The sequence below is a fragment of the Platalea leucorodia genome (assembly GCF_965183815.1).
Source record: "Platalea leucorodia genome assembly, chromosome: 7".
Classification (NCBI taxonomy): Eukaryota; Metazoa; Chordata; class Aves; order Pelecaniformes; family Threskiornithidae; genus Platalea; species Platalea leucorodia.
The window spans coordinates 42847345-42870990 of NC_138829.1; the positions used below are offsets into that span (position 1 = coordinate 42847345).

General features: G+C 40.2%; 2 protein-coding genes across 4 annotated transcripts in view; both read left to right on the plus strand.

Moving 5' to 3' along the window:
- The window catches only part of EHD4 (EH domain containing 4), a 30666-nt gene extending 24941 nt beyond the window's left edge, over window positions 1-5725 (plus strand). The window contains exons 5-6 of the mRNA XM_082317186.1: window positions 163-327; window positions 2878-5725. Of these exons, the coding sequence (XP_082173312.1) occupies window positions 163-327; window positions 2878-3414 (702 nt within the window). The 3' untranslated portion in view covers window positions 3415-5725. The remainder of the gene's footprint in view (window positions 1-162; window positions 328-2877) is intronic.
- A 3653-nt stretch (window positions 5726-9378) lies between these two features.
- Window positions 9379-23646, plus strand: part of SPTBN5 (spectrin beta, non-erythrocytic 5) — a 104902-nt gene continuing 90634 nt past the window's right edge. Inside the window, exons 1-9 of one of the 3 annotated variants that reach the window (XM_082317938.1) lie at window positions 9379-9460; window positions 14233-14349; window positions 15356-15436; window positions 15541-16095; window positions 16446-16562; window positions 19121-19288; window positions 20574-20693; window positions 21513-21670; window positions 22477-22705. In XM_082317938.1, coding sequence (XP_082174064.1) covers window positions 16075-16095; window positions 16446-16562; window positions 19121-19288; window positions 20574-20693; window positions 21513-21670; window positions 22477-22705 — 813 coding nt within the window. In that variant the 5' untranslated portion in view covers window positions 9379-9460; window positions 14233-14349; window positions 15356-15436; window positions 15541-16074. The remainder of the gene's footprint in view (window positions 9461-14232; window positions 14350-15355; window positions 15437-15540; window positions 16096-16445; window positions 16563-19120; window positions 19289-20573; window positions 20694-21512; window positions 21671-22476; window positions 22706-23646) is intronic. The other 2 variants (XM_082317939.1, XM_082317940.1) reach the window with 2 other exon arrangements.

A 23646-nucleotide genomic window follows, 5' to 3' on the forward strand; every position in this document is an offset into this window, starting at 1 on the left:
CATGTAAACACGAAGTTCCAGAAACAATTGTTGATAATATCTTACCCTTGAGCTGACTTAGGGAAACATATTATTTCTGTTTCTTTTTATGACCTGGGTGAAGAACACTAATGTTAAGTGTAGATAAACAGTAGTCTTGATTTCAGTTTTGCTTCTTCTTAGGTTCATGCTTATATCATTAGCTATCTGAAAAAAGAAATGCCCTCTGTATTTGGAAAAGAGAACAAGAAGAAGGAACTGATCAGCAGATTACCAGAGATCTACATCCAGCTGCAAAGGGAATACCATATCTCAGCAGGGGACTTCCCTGAGGTCAAGAAGATGCAGGTAAGATGATAGACTACAGTTCCACTGAAATAATACTAACTTTCCAACAGGATTGCCAAATTGGAAAAGGTAGGACAGAGTATCTCAGCATTATAGGTTAGGGTCTTCATCAGTAGACCAGCTGAAGTGACAATCAATCATGTGTCTGTTATGGGGTTAGCATGAGTTGGAAGCAGTGCAGAACAAAAAAACTGGTAACCTGCTTAGTGTGCATCCACTCATACAAGACTATAGAAATTGCCATACGGAATTGGACCTTCTGTCCTTTTAGTCAATATTTGGTCCCTCATGGCAGATAGTTCTAAAGGTTTTGTGCAAATAAAATGGTAGTGGATGCTTATGGGTTAAGCTGGTTCTTGTTTTGTGTCCTAAATGTGGGTATTCATATCGCTTTTGTAATGCTATCATGCACTTGTGTAGGTGAAGATATCCTTAGTCACATATTATTCATTTTTACCCTACTCTGTTCTTGCTCTTACTGATACTGTTTGCCAGTGAGTAATAAAGGCAATGTGTTACCTGAAAAGTCCAACCTAAAGCCTGTCTCTTCTGAAAATGGTGCCTTTCAGTTTTTTCCTGTCTTTTTGAGCTTGTGTTCTATGAAGAGGAGAGATAGAAGTTCTCAATTTATACTCTTGTTGTTAATAGTTAAATACCTTTTGTCTCTTGTTCCTCTTTTGAACTTTATACAATCTTACTGACAACTTTTTGTCACTTTCCCACCTTTTTGTTTCTGTCCTCTGATTTGAGGTAAGTTGTTTAGAGAGTATCCTAGGGAAGAACAGCTAAGGTTGTGTTAGCAACGCTTTTCAATTTATTCCTCAAGCCTCAATTTCCAACTTTTGGATCTCAGATCATAGGCTTCTTAAATGGCCTTTGAATTAGAAGATAATTCAGCTTGGAAGCTGAAGAACATCAGATCAGGAGCCTGCAGTTTGGTCTGACTGTGGACTAGTCGTGAGCATGGTGGAAGATGTTTTCCAGATTGACACTTGCGTATCGTTCTGACAATTTATGTGGTACGCTCACGCTGCTAATCATAAAGATTGATGACTGTCTGATTAACCTATGTATAGGGATGCACAAGTTTCTTTTATAAACTAGGATATTTAACTTAGGAATCAATTATTGGCATGAGACGGTAAATTATAAATGAAGCACAAGATCTATTTCAGCTACGTTTTCAGAGGCAGGACTGTTGGAAGGGTTTCATGAGCTAGGTTTTAAAAGGGGGTTGGGGGTTGTGTGGAAGAAGTTGACTCTTTCTTCCCTTGCTACTTTTGTTGGTGATGCAAAATGAGAGAAAGAGAGGTGATCACTTGTTAGTTTGAATATTGAAACAAAATTTGAATGGAACTTTATCAACTAATACTGCATGTTGCTAAGCCTCAGCAGCAGATGACAGCATATATATACATGACAGATCAGTCACTTCTGGAATGAGGAGCAAAATTGTGAGAAAAAAAAATTGTGCCAGAACAGATAGCAGGTTTGACCTTTGCTTTCTAAGATTTATTGCGTATCATAAATTTATACTGATCAGTTGCTGTAAATCAGATGATTGTGTATAAATATCACCTGAACAGAGTGATGGTTGTTGGTGGGTGGTTTTTCTCTAAGAAATCCAAAGTTCTGTGTGCATGGGCAAAGCCACTTGCCTATGCTTCAGGTTTCTTGGGTTTGTATCCTTATGGTTCCGATACATATGGGAGCAGCTCCCTGAGGTGACAGATATGATTTGTTAAAGCAGTTTAGCACCATTTTGAGAGGGGGTTTGGGGGCGTTGTTTGGGGTTTTTTTAACAGTCCACTGTAACTCTCTCTTCCCGGCTAGCATTTTGCATGTAGAAATCATTTAATAATTGCCTAAAGCATTTTTAATTTTCCAGTGTTCTGGTGTAAAACATGCTTGAGCTTGTGTTGGAATAGCACATATCACCTAGTTAAACATCTCACTGAGGTTAGAAGGAGTTTATGTACAAGACGAAAACTTGGCAGGGACCATATGACTTCATGAGTTCTGGCAGCACTTCTATAAAAACGCTGCTGCTGTTATCCCAACTCAAGTTTTCCTTTATTGATAAAGGACACTTCTTCATGACTGAACCACAAACAATAAGTTTAATTTATAAAATCAGACCAGTCCTGCAAACTCTTGGATTTATTTTTGACTTTAAACACTTGTATAAGTGCTAGCAGGACAGAGGACCTAAGTGCATGCTTTCTTTGGTGTTCGGAAGAAAATCACCAAATGGAAAATTATTGGGTAACGTTCATCAACTGCCATGTTTTTATGCATTGCCATTTTGAAAATTGTATTGTAAATGTAATTTAATAGACAAGCTCATACACTGTTGCAAAATTGTCTTAGTGTGTTTGATCAATATATTGGGTGTATGGTACATATTTGCTTCTCCTTCAAGAGGAGTTTCATTTATGGAAACTGCTTCAAAAGATAACAGATTATTTTAATTTGAAGCCTATTCTTTAACCTCTTCAGTGTATTGGAAATGTTTCTAACTACTGTCACTGAAACCTTTGCCATTGACAGGAGCTGTTGGAGACTTCTGACTTCACTAAATTTCATTCTTTGAAACCAAAGCTAATTGAAGCTGTGGATAACATGCTGGCCAACAAAATTGCCTCCCTGATGAACCTGATCAGACAGGAAGAGAGCAATATGCCCACAGAGATTGTACATGGTGGAGCATTTGATGGCACCATGGCAGGACCTTTTGGCCATGGATATGGAGAAGGTGCTAAGGAAGGAGCTGATGAAGATGAATGGGTTGTTGCCAAAGATAAACCTGCTTATGATGAGATTTTCTACACTCTGTCACCAATCAATGGCAAAATATCTGGGATTAGTGCAAAGAAGGAGATGGTGACTTCTAAACTACCCAACAGTGTCTTGGGGAAGATCTGGAAACTTGCAGACTGTGATGGCGATGGGATGTTGGATGATGAGGAGTTTGCGTTAGCAAAACATCTCATCAAGATTAAACTGGATGGATATGAACTGCCTGGCACGCTACCTTCCCACTTGGTGCCACCATCTCACAGGAAACCTTTCCAGACAGCAGAGTGAAAAATACAAGGAGAAGAATGAGGGTTTTGGAAATCTTTCAACAAATGTGTTGAAACCACCAAAATTTGAAATTAGGCTTAGATCCTTAAACCTCACAGCACATTTCACGCAAGTTACTGAAATTAGAAGCATGGTAGCAGGAAAACATTCATGTAGCTGTCCCTGCTGACCTTCACTCAGACATGCTTGTCAGAAGTGCCTTGTATAGGTCCATCGTAAGGTGAAAATGTTTTTGTAGTCCTGCTTCCATGTCTTGCTGCCTTTACAACCATAAAGCAGAAAAGACCACATATAAAAATCACTGATCTTCACCAAACCTAAATACTTATAAACCGTAAGTTTCTCCAAACTATTTTAAATAGCGCAAGGAAGCTCTAAATGTTAAATTCACCTGCCTATGCAAGGAACGTTTTCTATGATAAAAACATGGTTTAGGCATTAAGTGAATGTCAGCATCTCTATAGTTTAAGAAAAGGCCGATATAAAAGGAAATTTTACTTTTATTCTTTTTATAATTTAATAAGATGTTAGAAAAAGAGAGAAGAGTAGTGGGGAGAGTCTTTTAAGTGCTCAGAACATGAGCAGACTTCTTGTTTTAAAACTTCACTAATTATAGCTAGAATTGCAAAATACTAAAATGATTCTTTCAATTTGTCATCATTGTGTCTTGTCATCTGAAGAACTGCTTCTTCAGTTTTATATAGCACTATATACTCAGTATTATCATTAGAAGAACAGAATCTCCTTTGTTTCTTGGATTTGGAGTTTCTTTTGAGGTTTCAGTTTAGCTGCTCTGCAGACAATAAATTCCTGAATTGTTCAAAGCGACAGCAGAATGTTTTCATAAGCTAAAAAAAAAAATAATCATGTTTCCATTGAAATCAAGGCTCACTTTCTGTTCAGAAAAGGTGAATTGCTCAGCCTCTTCAAAGCACATCACGTTGTCTTGGGAAATTTTCGTTGGTATTTAATTTCTGTTTACAGGTAATCATACAATTATCTCTGTATATTTTTTTAAATATAATATTTTTAAGAAACGTTTTTAACTCTTTCTTTTGCCAACATTTAGCTGACAACCACAAAAGAGAGATACAATTCCCATGTGGCAGATTTGAAAGATGGAGAGGCTAACAGGAATCTTTACATTGACTGTAATAGATGATAGACTGGTCCCTCCAGATAGTATTCCTTTATTCAAAACAATCCATGAAAAGGATGCCTAATAAACATTCATTTTTCTAACAACACAATCAAAGTGGAACATATCGGCTGCTTACAACTGATTTTTATCAGTACCTTAAAAGAACGTGAATTTTTGGCCCTGTGAACTTGAGTCTTACAGGGAGGGCCTGTTCTTTTCTAAAATCAAACTTGGCAGTCCGTTTTGCACTGTACATGTGTGTACATGTGAGCGGGAATTGACTTGTATTCTGTTTGTAGTATGAAATATCCTACACATCAAAGGTACTGTAGTTTTGAGGAGTTTTTCTTTGAGTCTCGGTAAGTGGTAGCAGTAGTGCCTTGTGAGACAGAGCAAGCCAAAAAGTGTTTTAGCATCCTTGCGGTAGGGGTGGGGAGGGAAGTAGTTAGGGTGTTGTCTCCCAGTTAAGATTTTAGTCACACTTAGATATTCAGATTTGTAGGTGACCTAAGAAGAGCCTCAGCTTCTTTTTTCGAATTGTACATTTATAGGTTGTCAGCCAGGTTTAATACTTCAGATCTTTCTGGACCTCTTATCTTTCTGCATCTGTTCTATTCTGATATGAAATTACCGTGAACTTTGCCAGGGCTCTACCATGGGAAAACAATAAAGCTATTTTAAGTAATGACAGAAGAACACCTTTACCTTGCCAGGCTTCTGGCCCTGTATCAAGGATATCCTGGCATGGTTAAATTGTTCTTGAGGACTTGCTTGCTTTTTTTTAATTCTTAGTTTTTTTCTCTTATCATTCAAGCATACCGACTTTATTTCTGTTAGACCTAATTTAGGAGCCAAATTAGCGTTAGTGCATCTCTGCACTTTAGTAGAGCTGTGAAACTTGACCATGAGTCCACCTGTGTGACTGTACATCTGCAGAGTAGCTGATTTTCTATGTAATTTATTTTTGATTGAACAAAAAGTAGTCTATAGACATCACAAGAGTTGTTTAAAAAAAAAACAAAAAACAAACAAAAAAAAACCACAAAAAAACCCAAACCAAAACACCAAACAGGCTGCAGAAGTAGTAATGTATGCTTGTTTGTGTGTAGTGTCTGCAGTCAGTAGCAAATTCATACACTAATGACCAACCTGACTAGCTTAGTAAGGAAAGCCACCAGGAGAAAGAAAGCAAGCTTGTGTATTGTGACTACTGTAGTGTGGGCAAAGCTGAGAGGTTCTGGGAAGTTGCTGGTCTTCGAACTCTGTCTGCCTTACCTTGCTCTTCAGCACCACAGGGTTCCAGGGGTGGACCCGTGTTTGAGTTCCCACCGTGTGTAGCTTCCAGAGGTGATGCTCCAAATGCATTGGAGCCATGTGATCCCATGCCAGTAGAAATATCCTCCTTCAGTGAGAGGAGCAGGATAGATTCTCAGTGATTTTATTTTATTTTTCTAGCTTTGTTGGTAGTAAAATGGAGAAAATGGCCTTTTATTCAGTCTCCACGACAGCGTGCTAACTTGGGCTTAGGAGAGACAAATTGAAATGCATCATTTTGATAAGTTAAAATATTTTGTCTAGATGGGGTTGAAATGCTTTGTTTTCCTGTACAATTTGGAAGGGGAATGCATGAAGCATGTATAGGAGTAGAGGTGGATTTTCTCTGTTTATCTGGAGGAATAGAAGTGTTTCAGGATAGGCATGCAGAGCTACATGCATAAATGTGTTTCTAGATATGTGGTGCAGTGCACTAGCATCGTGCTTAGTTGATAGGAATAAAGTGCATTTCATGTGGACTTTAAACAGCAGTTTCTTGCACAGCTAAACTGATACAGGAGGTTGCTGTTGCTCAGGGGAAGGGATCTCTTTTCTCACTACCTCCTCGCAGACCTGTGGGCCTACTCCGTTTGCCTCGCTGGCTCTCTGGCTTGTCAGATCCTGCAAGCCCATTCAGTTAGTTAAACTAGCCACATGCAACAGTTCGGATAATGTTCTGTGGAGTTAGTGAGTCCATGTGTTAGGAGCATGAGAAGGGAGCAGGATTACCTTCTCTCATGAAATTGTGCTCTAAGTTATTAGGAACAGCAGTATGAGGTAACCTTTGGTATTCAGTTTGATGTTACTAATAGCTGCTGAAGAAAGACTAGGATGTTGGATCTGTTGGCCGTTTTATGCCTCGGATTTTGATTACGTTTGCTGTGAGACCATTCAAAACTGTCAATAATTCATCCTGTGAAATCAGTGCCCACTGGTGTAGTCTGCTGCCATAACCAAAGTAGAGACTGCTGCTTTTACCTCTTCTCCAGCTATTCCGCAACACAGTTTTAATTCCCAACCCTAATTCTGTTCCCACAGAAATTAATTAGAATTCTGTTGTAGATTGGAACAGAAAATGTGGGGCTACTGCTCATAACCACACTACAGGACAGCGAGAGCCTTTTAGAGCTGTGACAGCTTGAAAATGGTGAGTTTACAAAGATTTTTAGGTCAGGGTGGGGTCCCGGTTGTTAGTTGGGGATGGTATGGATTTGTGTGGAACCTGGTCTCAGAGCAGCAGTATCTGGTCCCTGACTTTCAACAACATCATTCATGCCCAGTACTTGAAATGTGCCCTCTTTTTCTTCTTCTAACTTCCTTCCCTTCACAACGTGCACTCACTTTGGTGGTTCTTTATATTGTTGGAATTCAAGCAGAGTTTAAAGTGTATGGTTTGATGGGTATGTGTAACTTAGCACTGAGAGAATGAACATGAACTTTGTTTTCTACTTCACATGCTCACCTTTTCTACTATTTTTGTTAAATACTGTGTTTTCACTTCAAAGGCACTCTAATTTTTGAGGGAAGGCTTGATCTGTGCAGTGTGCTTCAGTTTGTCCAACTAGGCAAACAAAGTTGTAAGTTCATTATTGTTGCACTTTTATTACACAATAAATTCCTTGCAGATACTGTAATATATTTTAATATGCTTTGTAATCATTTTTAGAAAGTGGTAATAAAAATTGCTGATTTAATAAACTAATATTGAACTACCTGATATTTTCTTTTGTAAGCTTCTTTCTGGAAGGTAATCTTTCAGTGACTATAATTTTGTAATCCTGCTACTTAAGGCTCATAGACATCGTAGCTATTTGGCAAGCTGCTTATTTTCCCACCTTGGTTTATGTATCTATAATAGGTTATGGCTATTTCTCTTCTGTGTCCTTGAACTTGTTGCTGAAATTACTGCCCACGCCAAGGCTTGACTCCAGGATTAAATTTATATTTAAAAAGAAAAAAAAAACAAAACCTCCAGCACCTCTCCGTAATTAGCTTTTTATAGCAGCATGTAATTTTTGAGTTTCTTAATGTCTAATCATGGAAATTTCTTAGAAGTCCAAGTGTGGAAGATAAATCAAAAACTTTGTGTGTCGATTGAAAGCTTGAAACTTGAGCTGAGAGGCACTTCTTTTAACTTCAGTGGGGTTACTAACCTTGAAAAATAAGAGTAAATAGCAGTTTAGCAAAAAGTACTTTGTTGATATGTTTGTCCCAAAAAATCCAAGGGCATCTACTTATAAATAAGCAGTTATATCAATAGAACATTCATATTAATGTTGTGCTTAAATTAATTCCTCCTGTCCTTCTCCTGTATACATGCAACTTACTTGCAGCATCTCCAAACATACATCTGTGCCACCAGGATGCTACAGTTTAGCTGTTGCTCCTACTACTAGCAAATCTAAGCTGCTGTAGAGTTAAAAGGGCTTGTATGTAGCAGTGTTAGCAAGCTAGGCTGTTGAGCTCATGGTGGTCATGCCATGAAAGCAAGTGTTTCACATGCAAACAATATGTTGTGCGTTCCTGGAGGCTACACTGCTGTTGAATTACAGTGGCTTGTTTGAACTGTTCTTTATAAAAGTCAGAAATAGTTTGGAGAAGATGAAGTTTTAATGGGCTTTGGAGGTGGGGGTTGATTTTTAGGAGAATGGTGTTTTACATACTCCACATACAAGACATTTCAGACTTTGAAAAATTTGCAGCACATTTCTTTGTGGATTAGAGCAGAACATCTAACTTTATATTTGGACAACGGGAAAATTGGATGAATGTCCACACTACCAGTTCGACTGAAAGTTTTGCGGTAATTGTTACTTCTAATATTTGGCACCCTTAAACTGTGAAATATTTCCATTTATGCCTACCGTACCATTTAGTTTCTCCAAACTTTGTTATTGGCTCCCATGTTTGGTAAGGGCTTTGGAGCAGACACTACTTTATTCTGAGCTTCTTTGATCCAAGGCTCTGTCATGCTGCAAGTACTAACTGTGAGTGCAGAGGACCTTTTAGAAAGCTTGGCCCTTGGGCTAGCCTGCCTGAGTTGGGTAGGAAACCCCAGGAGAAAGAGATGGCTGCCTTGCGCTGCTTAGACAGATGAACAAACACATCTGCTGAAGGTGCTTCCCTTCGCTCAGGATTCATGGCAACGAGCTATCTTCTGGAAATAAATGCCCAAACCCAGCAAACACCTGTTGTGATCAAAACACAGTCAGGAGGAGGTGTACATGCTCTTCACAATTATGTTCAGAAGTCCTGTATCTATACAGCTTTTCTGACCTCTGAGAGAAAAATACCTTCTCTCGTGGAAACCATGGTATTGAGATGGGTTCCTCTCCCTTTCCCCACAGGACTTCATGGTAGCACAGATTTGTACCTGGTGATAGGCTGTGGACTCACAGTTACTTTCTGGTCCAGTGAATACTGGAAACTCATTAATGCCAAGTCTAACTTGTTCTCCCACCTGTTCTTTTCTCTGAGATGGAGCTTGTCCCTGTTTTTTCCAAGGTGTTGCTAGCTCGGCGTCCCATATTGCACTTCAGACTAGAGCTCTGAGGATTTCGCTGTAATGAAAGTAGCTCATTTCCACAGCTGGTATGTATCTCTCACCGGATGCTGTATTTCAGATGCGCTGTAAGGTTTCTATGTATGATTATCATTTTTTAAACATTTTAAACAAGGAACTGATGAAAGATGCTGCTCATGCTTAGTGATTTCCTATTTCGGATCATTCTGTGTTTTTTCTCAAAATGCATTTCATGTCTAGTCTCAAAGTAAGAAATTAACCAACACTAACTATAACCAATAAGTTCAGGGCTTGGCAATTTTAGCCTACAATGGAGAGTAATTGCAATTTTTCTTCATTTTGCACTACCCTGTCTTATCTCCTCTGTGCTAAAATTTGCACCCTTAATGTTAACTGTTTATACAATGCTATGTCTTTTGCCAACCACCTTCAATCATTCCACATGACTGAGTGGCCTTCACAATGAAACTGGGAAGTCTGGGCTGGGAGGGAGCTGTGATTGTAATCAGTAATGTGCTGACTGGGGCCGTGGGGGGCCAAAACCTGAGAGCACACCATGGTGTACGCCATACCCATGGGTAGGGTGCAGTGCTCTGGCACTAAGGGTGCTGGGAGCCAATCTGCATGTAAGTCTCACAATTTTGTTTCATCGATAAATAGAGCTAAAAGCTTTGTCACTCCAATACACAAATAACCCCCTAAAATGCAGCCGTAAAGGAGAAATAGTTTTGCCCTCATGCAGTGGTCTTCCTTAGTAGCAATGAATAAAAATGAAAAAATCTGAACCTTATAATAAAAATACACTAGTTAGATCTGGCATTGCCAATGAAGTGATTTCTAAGGCCCATATGATGTCCAAAATATTAAGGCTATTCTGTCACTTGAAACCCTTTATCTATGTTCGTATGAAATGGAAAAAGAATTAAAGTCCTCTGTCCCATGTGTTCATCCCACAAAGCCTTTGAAGCTCTTATGTTAACTGTTTGAGGTTAAGAAACAGAAAGAAAATTTCAAGATAATATAAACAGCTCCAAGGAGAAAATGTCTTTAATTCATGACTAAACAAGCAAACGTATATTTTCTGTTTCAAAAAGATGACTGAACTTCTTTGTGCCAGGAAAAATAAATCCATCTGATTTTGCTTTAAGCTGTCCTCTTTTTCAAATGCAGCAAGGGGCTCCAGTTCCTTTGGATGATGTAATTCGACCGTTCTGCTTGAATTCTGCTCCCTGTTGATGTCATGTTGCCACTAGCCAACTATTCAAAGAGAAAAGCAACTTCTAGTTTAGACTAGAGCATGGGGAGGCTGAGGTTTATAACAACCCAGCATCCCGGGATGGCGGTTTAGATCCTCCCAGGCAGAGCTCAGCTTTATGAGGATCTGGGGCTCCATCCGCCGGGACCCCCCTGCCCGCGGCCGGGTGGCACCCTGGGGCGGCTGGTGACAGCGGCGCTGGGAAGGCAGGTATGGGGGGCGGGAGGAGGGGTGTGCCTGGGAGTGGTGGGCTGGAGCCCCTCTGGGAGAGAAGCTGAGAGAAGTATTTGGCTATTTAGGGACAAAGTTCAGCTGAGAGGCCTGCGAAAGCAGGGAATCTGTGCAGACTGATGGCTGGAGGTCTCTCCACCTCTCCTAAGCTGCTTTTGACTAACTCCCCAACTTTTCTTCAGCCTTAGTATCCCAAATGAGAAAACGGCTTCTTGCAATAATAACTGCCTGCTGCTCTCTGGTGTTCTCAGTATCTAAAGCGTAGCTCCTCTGTGCCACGATGAGGTCTAAGATTTGCTGTAATTTAAGACGTGGTTAGGAAATATTCTGGGATCATGGTTCATCTTACCTGTGTCCACACTGCCCTGATGAGACTGAACATCAGCTGTTTGCTGGAGCCGGGGAGGGCAGCAGAAGGGAGGGCTACCTGTGGGACCCTGGCTGCCGGCCCCAGGCAGCAGGCTAGTTTCTGCGCTTACTTGGCACGCTGTGGGCTACAAGACCATGGCCCTGAGAGGGGGTTGCCTTCCTACTCCACAGAGTCAAGGCACAGATATTTGTTGTTTTGAGACTCTTACATGTGGAAGCAACATGGCTGGAGACACAGTGGGGGGGTAGAGGGCTGAGCTGTCATGCATGTGTTTGCACTTAACACACTTATTTTCTTTGAGATTTGGGGAACCTTCTCTCCTTAGCAGAGATCAGACAGGATTTTCACGTACTTTCAGAAACGTGTGTATGCAAAGCATACGTAATGGAGGGTGATGGGCTGTGCCAAACCTTTCACCTGAGCCATGTGAATAAACTCAGTCCTCTGTAAGCGCAGGCATGAGTACGGCCACATGGCTTTTAAATCGGAGCTGGCCTTGCTCAGTGGCAGCTCAGAGCATGGATATAGTAGCTTGGCACAATGAAGGGCTCATTTAGTTACAGGACCGTCAGCTGTGAATGGCTTTATGTAGGGATACTTTGGCACATGAAGGCATCTGCACCCACCTGTGCAAATGTATTCCCCTCTGGCAGACTCCTCCATCCCGGTGGGCGAGGGCAATGAGGGGGGGAAGCCAGCACTGCCACCTGGAGAGCGGGGTCAGGGAGGCCTCCACAGGACCAGGGCTCTGCTGTCCTGGGAAAGCTCCTGGTGATCAGCCCTCACTCATGTCAGGGATGGGAATGGGAGCAGCAAACTCCGCATCTGCAACCCTCTGCTGGTCCTGTGACTGTCACTTTTATGCTCTTTGTGACAGGGGGATTAAACATTTCTTCCCGTCTTAGAGAGGAGCTGGGAATTCACATACATGTTGTGGAAGGAGGACGACTATATTTCAAAAAAACAAATACAATTTCAAATAGGTAGAAAGGGAGTGTCACATCCCTCTTTGTTTTACATGGTGTTGCCAGGAGTGGAAGAGCAGTGGGGGAAGGGCTGGGGGCAGAGGAGCTTTGGGGCCGCAAGCCAAGCTGCTTGGGCATGAGGTCTGTTTGATCTCCACGGTCTCTTTCCCTCTTAAGCAGAACAAGATTGTGGGCAGTTAAGAAAGGGTACTAAAAAAACTTAACGTGTCTTACATGGCTGCTGCTTTGCAGAAGGGAATCCCACATCAGAGTGCTTCATGTTAAGAAACAAGAAAATGCTGCTGCCATCATGGAAAACCACTTCAGACTGAAAACAGGGCAAGGGGACGGTGTTCTCTGGGCCCTTCTCATTCCTGAGGTCGGTGGCAAGGCTCCCCTTCTCTGCGAAGGCAGCAAGAGAGGGCCAGGGTGGTTTTTCCTAGTCCCACCAGGAAACTGCATGCAAATGTTGTGCCCTTCCTCTTATCTTGTTAGGACATATATAACTGAGGAAATGGCTTTATTTATCGGTGCCACAAAAATGTCCACATGAATGTCCACCATTTTAACTTTGAACTGTAGATAGATACTACAAATGGAGATAGATATTCAGGAGTTAGTGAAATTTTATACCAGATCTTCGATTGCCTTGTATCATCGTAAAAAGCAAAGCCAGTGTTTCACATGTTTAATCATTTAGGTAATAATTAACTTGCAAGAGGGAGAAATGCCTGTATCCAGGACCAATTCACCTACTGGTCCTCTGCCTTCTATTTGGTAGGAGCAAGGATGTTTTCTCAACACACACAACCTAGCCAGCCTGTACCAGATTTAAGCCAACAGCCTATAATCCTACCTTTAGAAGAACATAGGTATAACTAAAGGCAAGGCAGAAAAGAGTGGAATTATAACCAGGCAAAGAGCTTACAGAAGAGATGGAAACAGTTGCTGAATTTATATCCCTTTCCTCCTGTCATCCTATTCCCATTTAATGATGATTAGGAATTACTTTGTATTAGTTGGCTGGTGAACACAAGTCCAAGAATTGAGAGGGAATGTTTTGAGTAATACCTGTAACATCTGTATTCAATTTTTTATTTTTAGCTCTCTCATGTGACACTAGGTATGACATTTCTCTGGGGCATGTATGAAGGTACAGATTTTGTTGATCAAGTTTTATCTGTACTGAGTTTTGTGGGGGATGTTCATTTCTTCTTACATGTTTCCTCCTGTCACTTTTGGATGCTAACTAAACTACACTTGCCAGAAGGGAAAAGACTGATATTCTCTTACCTCATCTCTGAGCTGGACATCTTCACTTACAGCTTCTGATTTCAGATGCCTGTCTATTTTCTAGCAGTGATTCCCAGCAGCAACCCTCTGGTTCCTGGCAATGATGCCAGGTCAATGTGTTCTGTGCTTGTGCGACCTTGTAAGTGACAGAAAGGACTCTCTGCTATATAAGTTACCAGAATTATTTTCCCTTTGGTTATTAATGAGAAGTCCATCAATAGTAAACTTTCAAAGCAGCTGGCACTGCCAGCTTGATCCCAGTTTGCCCTGCCAGCAGCAGGTATCTGTGCACATGAGCTTCCTCAAAGCAGTGGCTGGCAAATTCCTAACACTTGACAATTTCACCTTCTCATTTGCTGTATCCCAATTTAACCACTTGGGAATTGCTCTGATCTTTGTACCCTCTGCTGTGCTTTCATTTTCAGACCAATTGTCAAGTTCAATTTCCCAGGTAAGAATTCCTTTAGAAAAGCAGCCTGTGATCAGTCAGAGCCTTCAGTGTAATTGTGAAAGATGCTCTTTACCAAAGCATCAGCATGGTGGATGACTATTTTCACTGCTTTGTAGACATTTTGGTGCTGTTCATACATTATTTTTGAGCGTAAGAATAGGACAAGGCCTGGGACAACCTTTACTCATTTTGTTCTGATGGGTTATTTCCTTCAGAGCAGATGAAAGGTTCATAGGTAGATCATAAATACTTGGTCTCTGTTCCTGAATTCAAAGGTCGTTTTGCATGAAAACAGCAAGACTAACATAGAAATAGGAGTGGATCTACAACTGAAAGTCATTCGCCAGAATGACCAACTGCTGAATGTCAGAAAGGAGTTCCTCCAAACCTGAGTAAGTCCATTTTTCTAATGTTCTTTGATCTTTTTTCTGTAATGTATCACTATAGCCAGATTTGACTCTTAGCACCGCCTTTGCATCCTGCAAATGCAGGTAATCTGTTACAGATCTGTCTTCATGTAATCATCTACCGATGCAGGGAGCATTTCTAACTTAATTTAATAAAACAGGTGAGCTGTTGTGTGAGGCAGTAGCTCAACAAATGAGCTTCCTTTGCCCCTAAATGAAATCAGTTCAATCATGGTCGGGGTGGCTGCAATGCTTGGATAACAACACTTTTAAAAAAAGGATCCTGCAGACATTCTGAGAACCATTTGGCAAATTCAGAAATGGCATTATGATATGGCTTAACTATATGGGTTTATTACATGGGATTGGGTTAATATCACACCTCTGGCAGGGAAAGGCAATTCTTTGAATATCTGCTCTCCAGATGGAGGAAGTAGGCAGTGCTGAACTAGCCCAAAAGATCAGAAAATATTGTGAGGATCTTCTTTATAGTTCCATTTCAAACTTCGCTAAATTCTTCCTTTCATAAGGTTTTCATCTATGGTCGTGATCCTTCCCTGTATTGTTGCTGAACTGTCAGGCTTCAATGCTGTCCCTGTTTTGCAGAAGTCAAAGCGCTGGGGGTTAAGAAACATCTGAAAAAAAAAATAGAAAATGCAGTAACAAATCATTGCTTCTGTGCTTCCCACACCTTTTCATCTTGTAAAACGGCAAAATTCTTCATATTTATTAGAGCACAGAAAACTATCAGGCAAGCAACCTCCCATTTGCCGTGGCTGCTGTTGCTAGTTCCCTATTGCTGCCTTCTCACACTAGGACAGATAAGGAGGTTTTTTCAGTGTTTTATGAATTAAAAGGGCACAGAGCCCAGAATAGCTCAGAACTGGGCCTTCGCTAAATGGACACAGAATACTTGGGAAGCAGGTCACCCTGCTTCACACCTCCACCGTTTGTCAGTTTGTTAATTTTTCATTCCCTTCTTTCTTTGTAGTGGGTTGACAGCAGCAGACACCTCTCTCCTCTTCCACCATTGCAACAGGTTTCTTGGTTTCGCAGCTAGGCTGTTATCCAGGTAATACTTATAATTATGGCAGTAGTCCAAGCAGATGATGTTTGGTCACTAAAGATGTCTGTAGCTACGGATCTTACACTGATTTTTTTTTTTTTTTTTTTAAGTGATCCTCTTGTCTTCATGACAGCAAGGTCACTGCTGTTATAGATTTACACTGTAAGCCAAATGACTCCAAAAGAGTTGTTCAGTTGAGCTGAAATCCAGTTTATTGTGTCACAGACTCTAAAGGGAAGACTACTCCTTTCTAATCTTCCTGAATGTTCAGCTTGGGTGCTGTGATGAATTACAAGCCTGCTTTTTCACTGATACGGATGAGGCAGATGAGTCTGTGTCAGCCTGGAGAAGAGGAATAACACTTCCTAACTCCCAGCCCAAGACCTTGTCCATGTGATTATGAACCTGTGTCACCATCCTTACAGTGACAAATATGCAAAAAATGAACTCATGAGAGGAAAGAATCAAGTTGGTTCCATTTCCTTTCTAAGCAGCTATTTGATTTCTGTTGGAAATACTCTGGTCTGAAAGCCAACAGCAGCATCTCAACCAGTCCTCAGAGAACATAACACACTTTCAAGCACTGCGTTGGAAGTGATTTGCAGATCCCTCTTTCTGACAGGGTCTAAGATCAGTTCTCTGTCATGTGCTTCCAGCACACCCAAGTAAGTTAATGATGGCTTTCAGATCATGGTGCTCCTCAGGGGATCAAGTGACTGGGGAGAGACTGAATGAAAGAAAGTAAAGCTGCATAGGTACATATCACATTTTCGTCCTGAAACTAGAGATGCATTTTAAAAGGGAGAACTCAAGTAAGTTAAAAATAAAGTTGAGTGAAATTAAAGTGCAGAGTACAAGCAAAAGCAAATTAAGGTACTATACTGGGTGTGGTACTGAATCTTGTACCCTTTGGCACTGTGTTCCCTGCATATACTGGGCATGTTATGGGTTTTTGTGGCTGGCCAGGCAGATCTCTTCAGCGCTGAGCACTTCACTGGAGTTTCTGACTTCCTAGGTGACCATGGGTACCGAATATGAAAAAGATCATATCAAAAAGCTGCAGGAGCAGCGTATGTCCATGCAAAAGAAAACCTTCACCAACTGGATGAACAATGTCTTCTTCAGGAATAATGTAGGTAGCTCCTTGAATTTGGGCTTTTTAAAATGTTTTTTATTTTATTTATTTCACCCACTGTATTCTTTTTTTATGTTATTTTTCACATATTTTTCCTGAGTGTTGTCATTACACATAGATGCGAGCAAGGAAGGCTTTGACTAACCAGAGTGCTCCAACCTGTGTCTTTTACCTTACATCTGTCTCCATTGTCCATGTTACCAGTCTTCCCTGAAATCAGGGTTCACTTTTGTAGACTTTACAACCCTGTCATATTGTGATGATGTCCACTGTATCTTGGCAATCATGTCAGAGGAAGATCTTTATTTGCTCGTCTTTTTCCTATAGGTAAACTATCTGCAAATGTCTGGATTTCCCCAAACAATGCTCAATTCTTAATTTCCTGGCCAAAATTTAAGACTTTCTGCTTTGCCTCATCAGTCCAGCTTGAGTTGCTGCTCAATGGCTTTGAAAAAGTTGCCTTAAGTTGTCTAGCAATTTCAGACATACTACCATGCAAGTACAGACCAGTTTGTTTTCATTAAGTCTCAGACTTCCAAAAAGCTTCAGAGCTAGTGTACCATTGATTTGTATGTGCAAGGGAACTCCAACATATTCCAAAAGTCTCCAGACTTACTGCATATAAACTTATTGCGGGTACAAATCATGTAGCTGTGTCACACACAGTAGGGAATTACATCATCCAAAACCAATTCCCTTTTCTAGAGTCTGTAGTTGATACTAATGAAAATGAACCTTGGTGACACCAAGCAGGACCAGGCCTCTTGGTTCCATTCTAGCTCATCACTGTTATATGATGTTTCAGTACTAGATGCATTTTTTTCAGCGTAGTATTTTAAGTTGGTGATGATTGGTGCAAAGGCAGCCTCAGAGCACAACAAACTTTTAAATTTATTTTTCTTACCATGAGAGAAGAACTGCAAAACAGATTCTCATTTTGCCAACTGCAGAAAGTTAGGTTTTTATGGTGTACAAAATTATTTCTGTTTAGCTACAGATAAATATATATACTTTCTCATTTTAAAAACACCTTCAAGTTCAAAGATTAAAATGTCAGTCTTAACTTCCTGCACAGTACTTGTTCATATATCATAAAAGCATGGAGAAAGAAGCCTGCAAGAGCTTTCCAAACCATATACGGTAAGAAATGGTGCAGAGACTGACAGCTTATCTAGGTCTTCTCAGCAATGTAGTCTCAGCTTTCCAACACACACTTTAACGTGATTGGATCACACTACGGGACACAGGAGTATTCTGTTGCACTGTTGACTACTTCAAGTCTAGCACTAAGGATGCTATTGGATTGAATTTGTTAAGCAATCTGTGATTGGTATCTTTATGAGAAGAATGATGCAACAAAGCTATTAAAGGTATTGCTGGGTGAGGCATAAAGCAGATATATGAAGACTGTCTCTTCACATATTTAAATGGAAAAATTCTTCATTTATGGAAGTGTCACAGAATAGAACAGCTTTAACTTTTTTTTATGGTAATATACTGTAGGCAGAATTTTAAGTTTCTTTAATATGCAAAAAGAAATAAAGTTGGCAACTAAACAGGGAGTTTTTCATGGAGATAATCAGTCAGAGAAAGTTGTAAATTCTTGTTCCACACACAGTACAGACTTAAAGTCTCTCTGAGTTGCTTTTACACTTTCAGTGTTTTCTTCTTTCTCTGGAGAAAAGATCTGTTAAACTGATTAATAATTGGTCAGGAGTGAAAAAGTGCATGTCTGTTACTTGTCCTTTTTCCCCCTACATGTAACTATTCTCTGAATTAAAAAAAGCTACTAGTTAACTTCAGAATTTTCTTTTTCTGAAGACAAAAAGATTATTTACCATTATTTCAAAATCACAGTAAATTATTGTTGGGTGTGTGGTATGGTTTTAATGTCACTTCTTTATTACTAGTGGCATAACGCCAAAAGGAAACGCCCAAGGCAAGTTCTTGTTAGGTCAGAGTACACACTATGTCATGTTGTATTACCTAAGCACAGGTTGACCTCACTACTGGCAGAAATGAAATACATTTTTGTAAAAGATCTTAATCTTTTGCTTAGTGTGAGACTCCGGCTAAAAATATGGAGACTTTGGGTGGTAGCGCAGGTCTAAACAGGATGTAACAGACTTTGTTGACACTATGGAGTAAAAACGGAGTCATTGAATGGGATTATCAGCTCAATTTTTAAATGAAATGCATTGCTCAGAATAAAAAGTAGAAAATATTTTTTTGAATTGAAATAAAATATGCCAGCATTTCTAAAATGTTTGATTTTGAAGATGCTGAATTTTTAAATATTTTTCAAAATCCCCTGCTTTTTTTTAATTTGCCAGTTGTTTTTTGTTTTTACTTCAGCCTACTTTCATAAGTAATGTCAGTCCTCCTGCAAATCCATTTTTTGTGAATTAAGATTCATCCCTTTTCGCATATATGCACTGACATACAGAAGGCTCAGTGAAACAGCAGGAATGTGTTGTTAGTTTAGTATTAGAAGTAGAGGGTTCTGTGGGCCAAATGTTCAGCCACAGTCTGTATTGTCTGACTGGTCTTCACAGGTAAAGGTTGAGATAAAAGATATTTACACAGACTTGAAGGATGGCATCTCTCTCATGCAACTCCTGGAGCTGCTCTCTGGAGAAGCTTTGCCCAGACCAAACAGGGGAAAGATGAGAGTGCATTTTCTAGAGAACAACAGCAAAGCCATTACATTTCTGAAATCCAAGGTAAGTTAATATTGATATTAGAGATCTCAATAGCTAATGTATGTTACTAACTAATTATAGTATTATATTCATTATGATTTCCCCCTCTAATACACAATAAGATATTCTTTGAAGACAGGCCAAGGGTTTTAGTAAAAGAAAAAAAAGTCATCAGATTTGAATTTCTTTCTTATTTGAGTAACATGACTTATAAACAGCTAATGTTCCCCCAAAACAAGTCACACCTAAATTAAAACGTACTGCATTTCTATATCTTTCTATGTCTATCAGATGTTGGGGGAGAGCAAACATCATTAGGCAAAGGTGAAGCTACCTGGTATAAAAATGGAGATTTTTAGAGCTCTGATTCTGACAGTTTCATCAAGTCATTGCAGTGGTTTTATTTATTCCAGTTGTGCATCCTCATTTCAGCTACAAGTTAGCATGTCTTTTATATTCTTTTCGAAGCAAACAATTTATTGTAGACCTCTCCGGAAAATCATCACACAAAACCCTGTGCTATGAATTCCAAAGGAGCAGAGGGGTTTCATAGCAGTAGATGTGAGAAAGTATATAATGCCTGGATTTTTGCTAATTATAAAACAAATGCAGTACAGCACAGGGCTCCAGCTGACACATGCCTCCTAAGGGTACACACCATGTAAGGCCCAGTGGTATGTGCACATCCAGGCTCTGCCAGCTGGACCAGCCAACCATCACTTGTCACATGCGTCCAGCCTCCAGAGAGGGGATGGGGATGATGCAGACAGCAGGAGCCGGTATAGCATGCTCAGACTTCTTGAAGAGATATCGCCTTGTTGGCGCAAACTACAACCCTGCTTGCTGCTCAAGTAATAGCGGAGAAGGCAGCCATGGCCTTCCAGTAGGATGTTTGTACTGTTCGGTGAGCCCAAGAACTATATGCTGACTAACTGGCTGGAGACCAAACAGAGGAGATGGTCCCTGTGTTTGCCCTGCTGTCGCTCCTTTGGAGGACAGGAGCACTGAACTGTGTTTCTTTCCTCTCCTTAACCACCATTTTTCAAAACCTGTGTAGGAACTTTAAATCTTTGAGATCACTGTCCCTTTGCCAGGCTTTTGCTGAAATTCATCCTTGGTGCACATGAGAGCTAGGGTGTGAACATGAGAGCTCGCAGGTATATAGGCAAATGAAGAGATCACGTAACACCAGTTTCCTTAAGAAAACAGCCTGAACACCCTCTTCAATAACAGCTTGTTACACAGATACCTCCTTCAGAGCGCTGGACATGAGTGCTTTTATGCTGAACAGATATTGGTTTATTAGCAGGTACAAGTAAAAGTGATTGGTCCTGAGAATATCGTAGATGGTGATAGAACCTTAATCCTGGGACTTATCTGGATCATTATACTTCGATTTCAGATTTCATCTATCAAACTTGATAAGGTAAAACAGTGTTTTTGTCTTTTTGCCAGATTAGAGTATTTCAGAGACTTTGTAAAGTTTCAGGCCAGCATGGACCATTTTGATGATGTTTCCTGCCCGTTTTGATCATGCAGTTCTTATAATATTACCCAGTTACTCAGCCAGCAATTTCTAAAAGCAATTGAATCCATTTTATAGTTTCTCAAAGAGACAGAAAACAGTAACTGGGAGATAGATAGGCTATTCATGTTCCTCACTCTCTTCCACAAACTTTTTACCGGCTTTTCACTCCAGTAAGAATTTCGCTGATGACAGTTCTCTTTAGATTTGAGCTGCATGCTTGTCTTTTGCTCTTTCTCTGCAGAAAAGTATTCTTTTTTAAATTATTTAACATGTACTCTACATACATGAAAGATAAGATCCTATGAAAGTATTGTGAAATCAAAGTTAATAATTTCTAACATTAGATCTGGGTACGTTATATTTTGTTTCTGAGTTCTAGTTCACAGTTAAGGAAGCAAATAAACTGAGCTTTGCTTTCCGCTTGATTTCTATAAACCTTGCAGAAGAGAAACTTTTAAAAACTTTTTAACACCTGCATTTCACGTTATAATTTCTGAGTTCATTTAATTCACTTTTACTTTAAGAGAGAACTACTACTTTCATGTTAAATCATTCTACTTTCATGGCAGACACAGTCTGCAAGTCATGACTTTGAGGCAATTTGTGAATAGGACAGAAGTAATACAAAGTGATCTCTGGGAACATAAGTGTAAACCCACTGATGCTATTTCCATATATTGTTCACACTGATTTTTCTTTTCCCTGCTGTCTTCACAGGAAGAGTTTGGAGGCAGAGCTGATGTTCTGTTTGCCAATGAAGCTTTACTACTCTGGTGTCAGCATAAAACTGCCAGCTATTCCAATGTGAATGTGAAGGACTTCTCCAAAAGCTGGAGTGATGGGCTGGCCTTCAATGCACTCATACATGCTCACAGGTAACATCTGATGGATCAGTTCAGGATGAATTGCTCATTGTTGTTTCTAGCTCTGGCACAAGTTGTTCCAGGGTCTGAATTACAAGTATTTGTCAAGAAACTCAAATTCTCCCTCTGCCCTTTCTCACTGAATACTCTCCTTTCTTAAGTGGATATTCTCTCTCTGAGGAAGGAAGTACGAAAAGCTCCTGCTTGCTAGTTCCTTTTGTTAGGCATAAAATTGAATTTCCAAGGGGTTCCCTAGAGACTGGTTTTATTGTATGGACTTTGTGACCATGTATACCTTCTGGTTCAATTGTAACAGAGTAAGCAACCTCTTAGTCTCTTTCTTTCTCTCTTCCTTCTCTGGCCCTTTGAAAAAGTGTGAAGAAAACAGCCCAAGGCAGGAGAGAGAAACCACCTTGGGAGAACATTCAACATGTCTTCTCCCATCTTAACAGTTCTGCTGCATCTTCTGGCAGGATACGAGAGTGGGATCCTGTAACTTCCCCAGCTAGGAGTCACCTCCCTTTTCAGAATTGCCTCTCTAGTGGGCTTTGGTTTTCACCCATCAGTGAAGAGGAGAAATAAGTGAAGGACAGAGATTTGGTGGGAGTGGTACTTCAATTTCATAAGTGACAATGTTCTTCCTGTTCTGTAGGCCAGGGGTGATGCTCTTGAATGAAGCTCAGGGTCAGACAGAGTAATTTCAGCATTAATGTCACATTCCTTAGTCTAATAAACAGTTTATGGTTTATAATCTGATAGAACTTATGACAAACATAAATCTTTCTTTCCTTCCACACCCTGTTCTTCTCCTTGCCCAGGCCTGATCTTATCCACTATAGCTCACTGCGGCAGGACCAGCCCATCAAAAACCTGAACAATGCCTTCGATGTTGCTGAGAAAGAGCTAGGAATCAGCAAACTGCTTGATGCTGAGGATGTGGCGGTACCCTACCCAGATGAGAGATCCATCATGACTTATGTGTCACTCTATTACCACTACTTCTCCAGACTGAAACAAGGACAGACGATACAAAAGCGACTTGCCAAAGTAAGTGCATTGCTATCTTCAGAAGTTAAAAGTTAAATATGTAAAGCTAAACTTATGTTGGAAATGTTTTTTTTGTGTGCAAGCTCAATTTCGGGATCATCTGAACTGCATCAAATGGCACAGCCGTTTGAAAGACCTTTTATCGTCACTTGAATCTTGAGAAGTGTCTGTAGACTCTCTGATGTCTAAAGGGGATTGCATTTGTCTCACTGAAAATTAATCCCTTTTTGACTTCACAGTTACTGTTTGAGAACTGATGTGGCTCCAAGGCATCTTGAGGCATACAAATCTCATTAATCTTGGGAGGATAACTGCTACGCAAAAGCAGACATAGTCAACAATTTTCTGATTTAATAGGAAAGATGATCCCTTATTCTATGAGACTACTTTGGATTTTTATTTCCTGTGAAAATCCTCATCCTTTCTTTCTAACTCCTTAGGTACAAAATAAAAAAAAAAAAAAAAAAAAAAGAAAAATGAGGGAGTACAAAAGAAGGGGAAACACTCCGGGGGGGGGGGGAGGGGGGGGGGGGGGAACAAAGCTAAAAAAATTTTTTTATTAGGTTTCCACATACATTTTGTCTCACATATGATCATGAGTTATATTAAAAACTACTTGCATCCTGTTGATGGAAAACTGAAGGAATTTTGTGGTTGTTCCACTGAAGACCACTTTCCTTAGAGATAATTTCTTTCCTACCTTCAGAATAACCTATTCTGGTTTTGTCAAAAATACAAAACAAATAGCCCGCAGAAAACCCATACACGTAAGATGGGGTCCTACATGAACATCTGGACTTGGAGAACTGCCTGTGCAGTTGAGAGGGGGAATACATTGCTCAACGGGAGGCACAAAAATCCAAACTAAGACTTCCCTGGTGGTGACAAGGTGAAAAGTTTTTGCAAAGCAGGGTTTGCTCAGCTAACAAACTGGTCTGGGA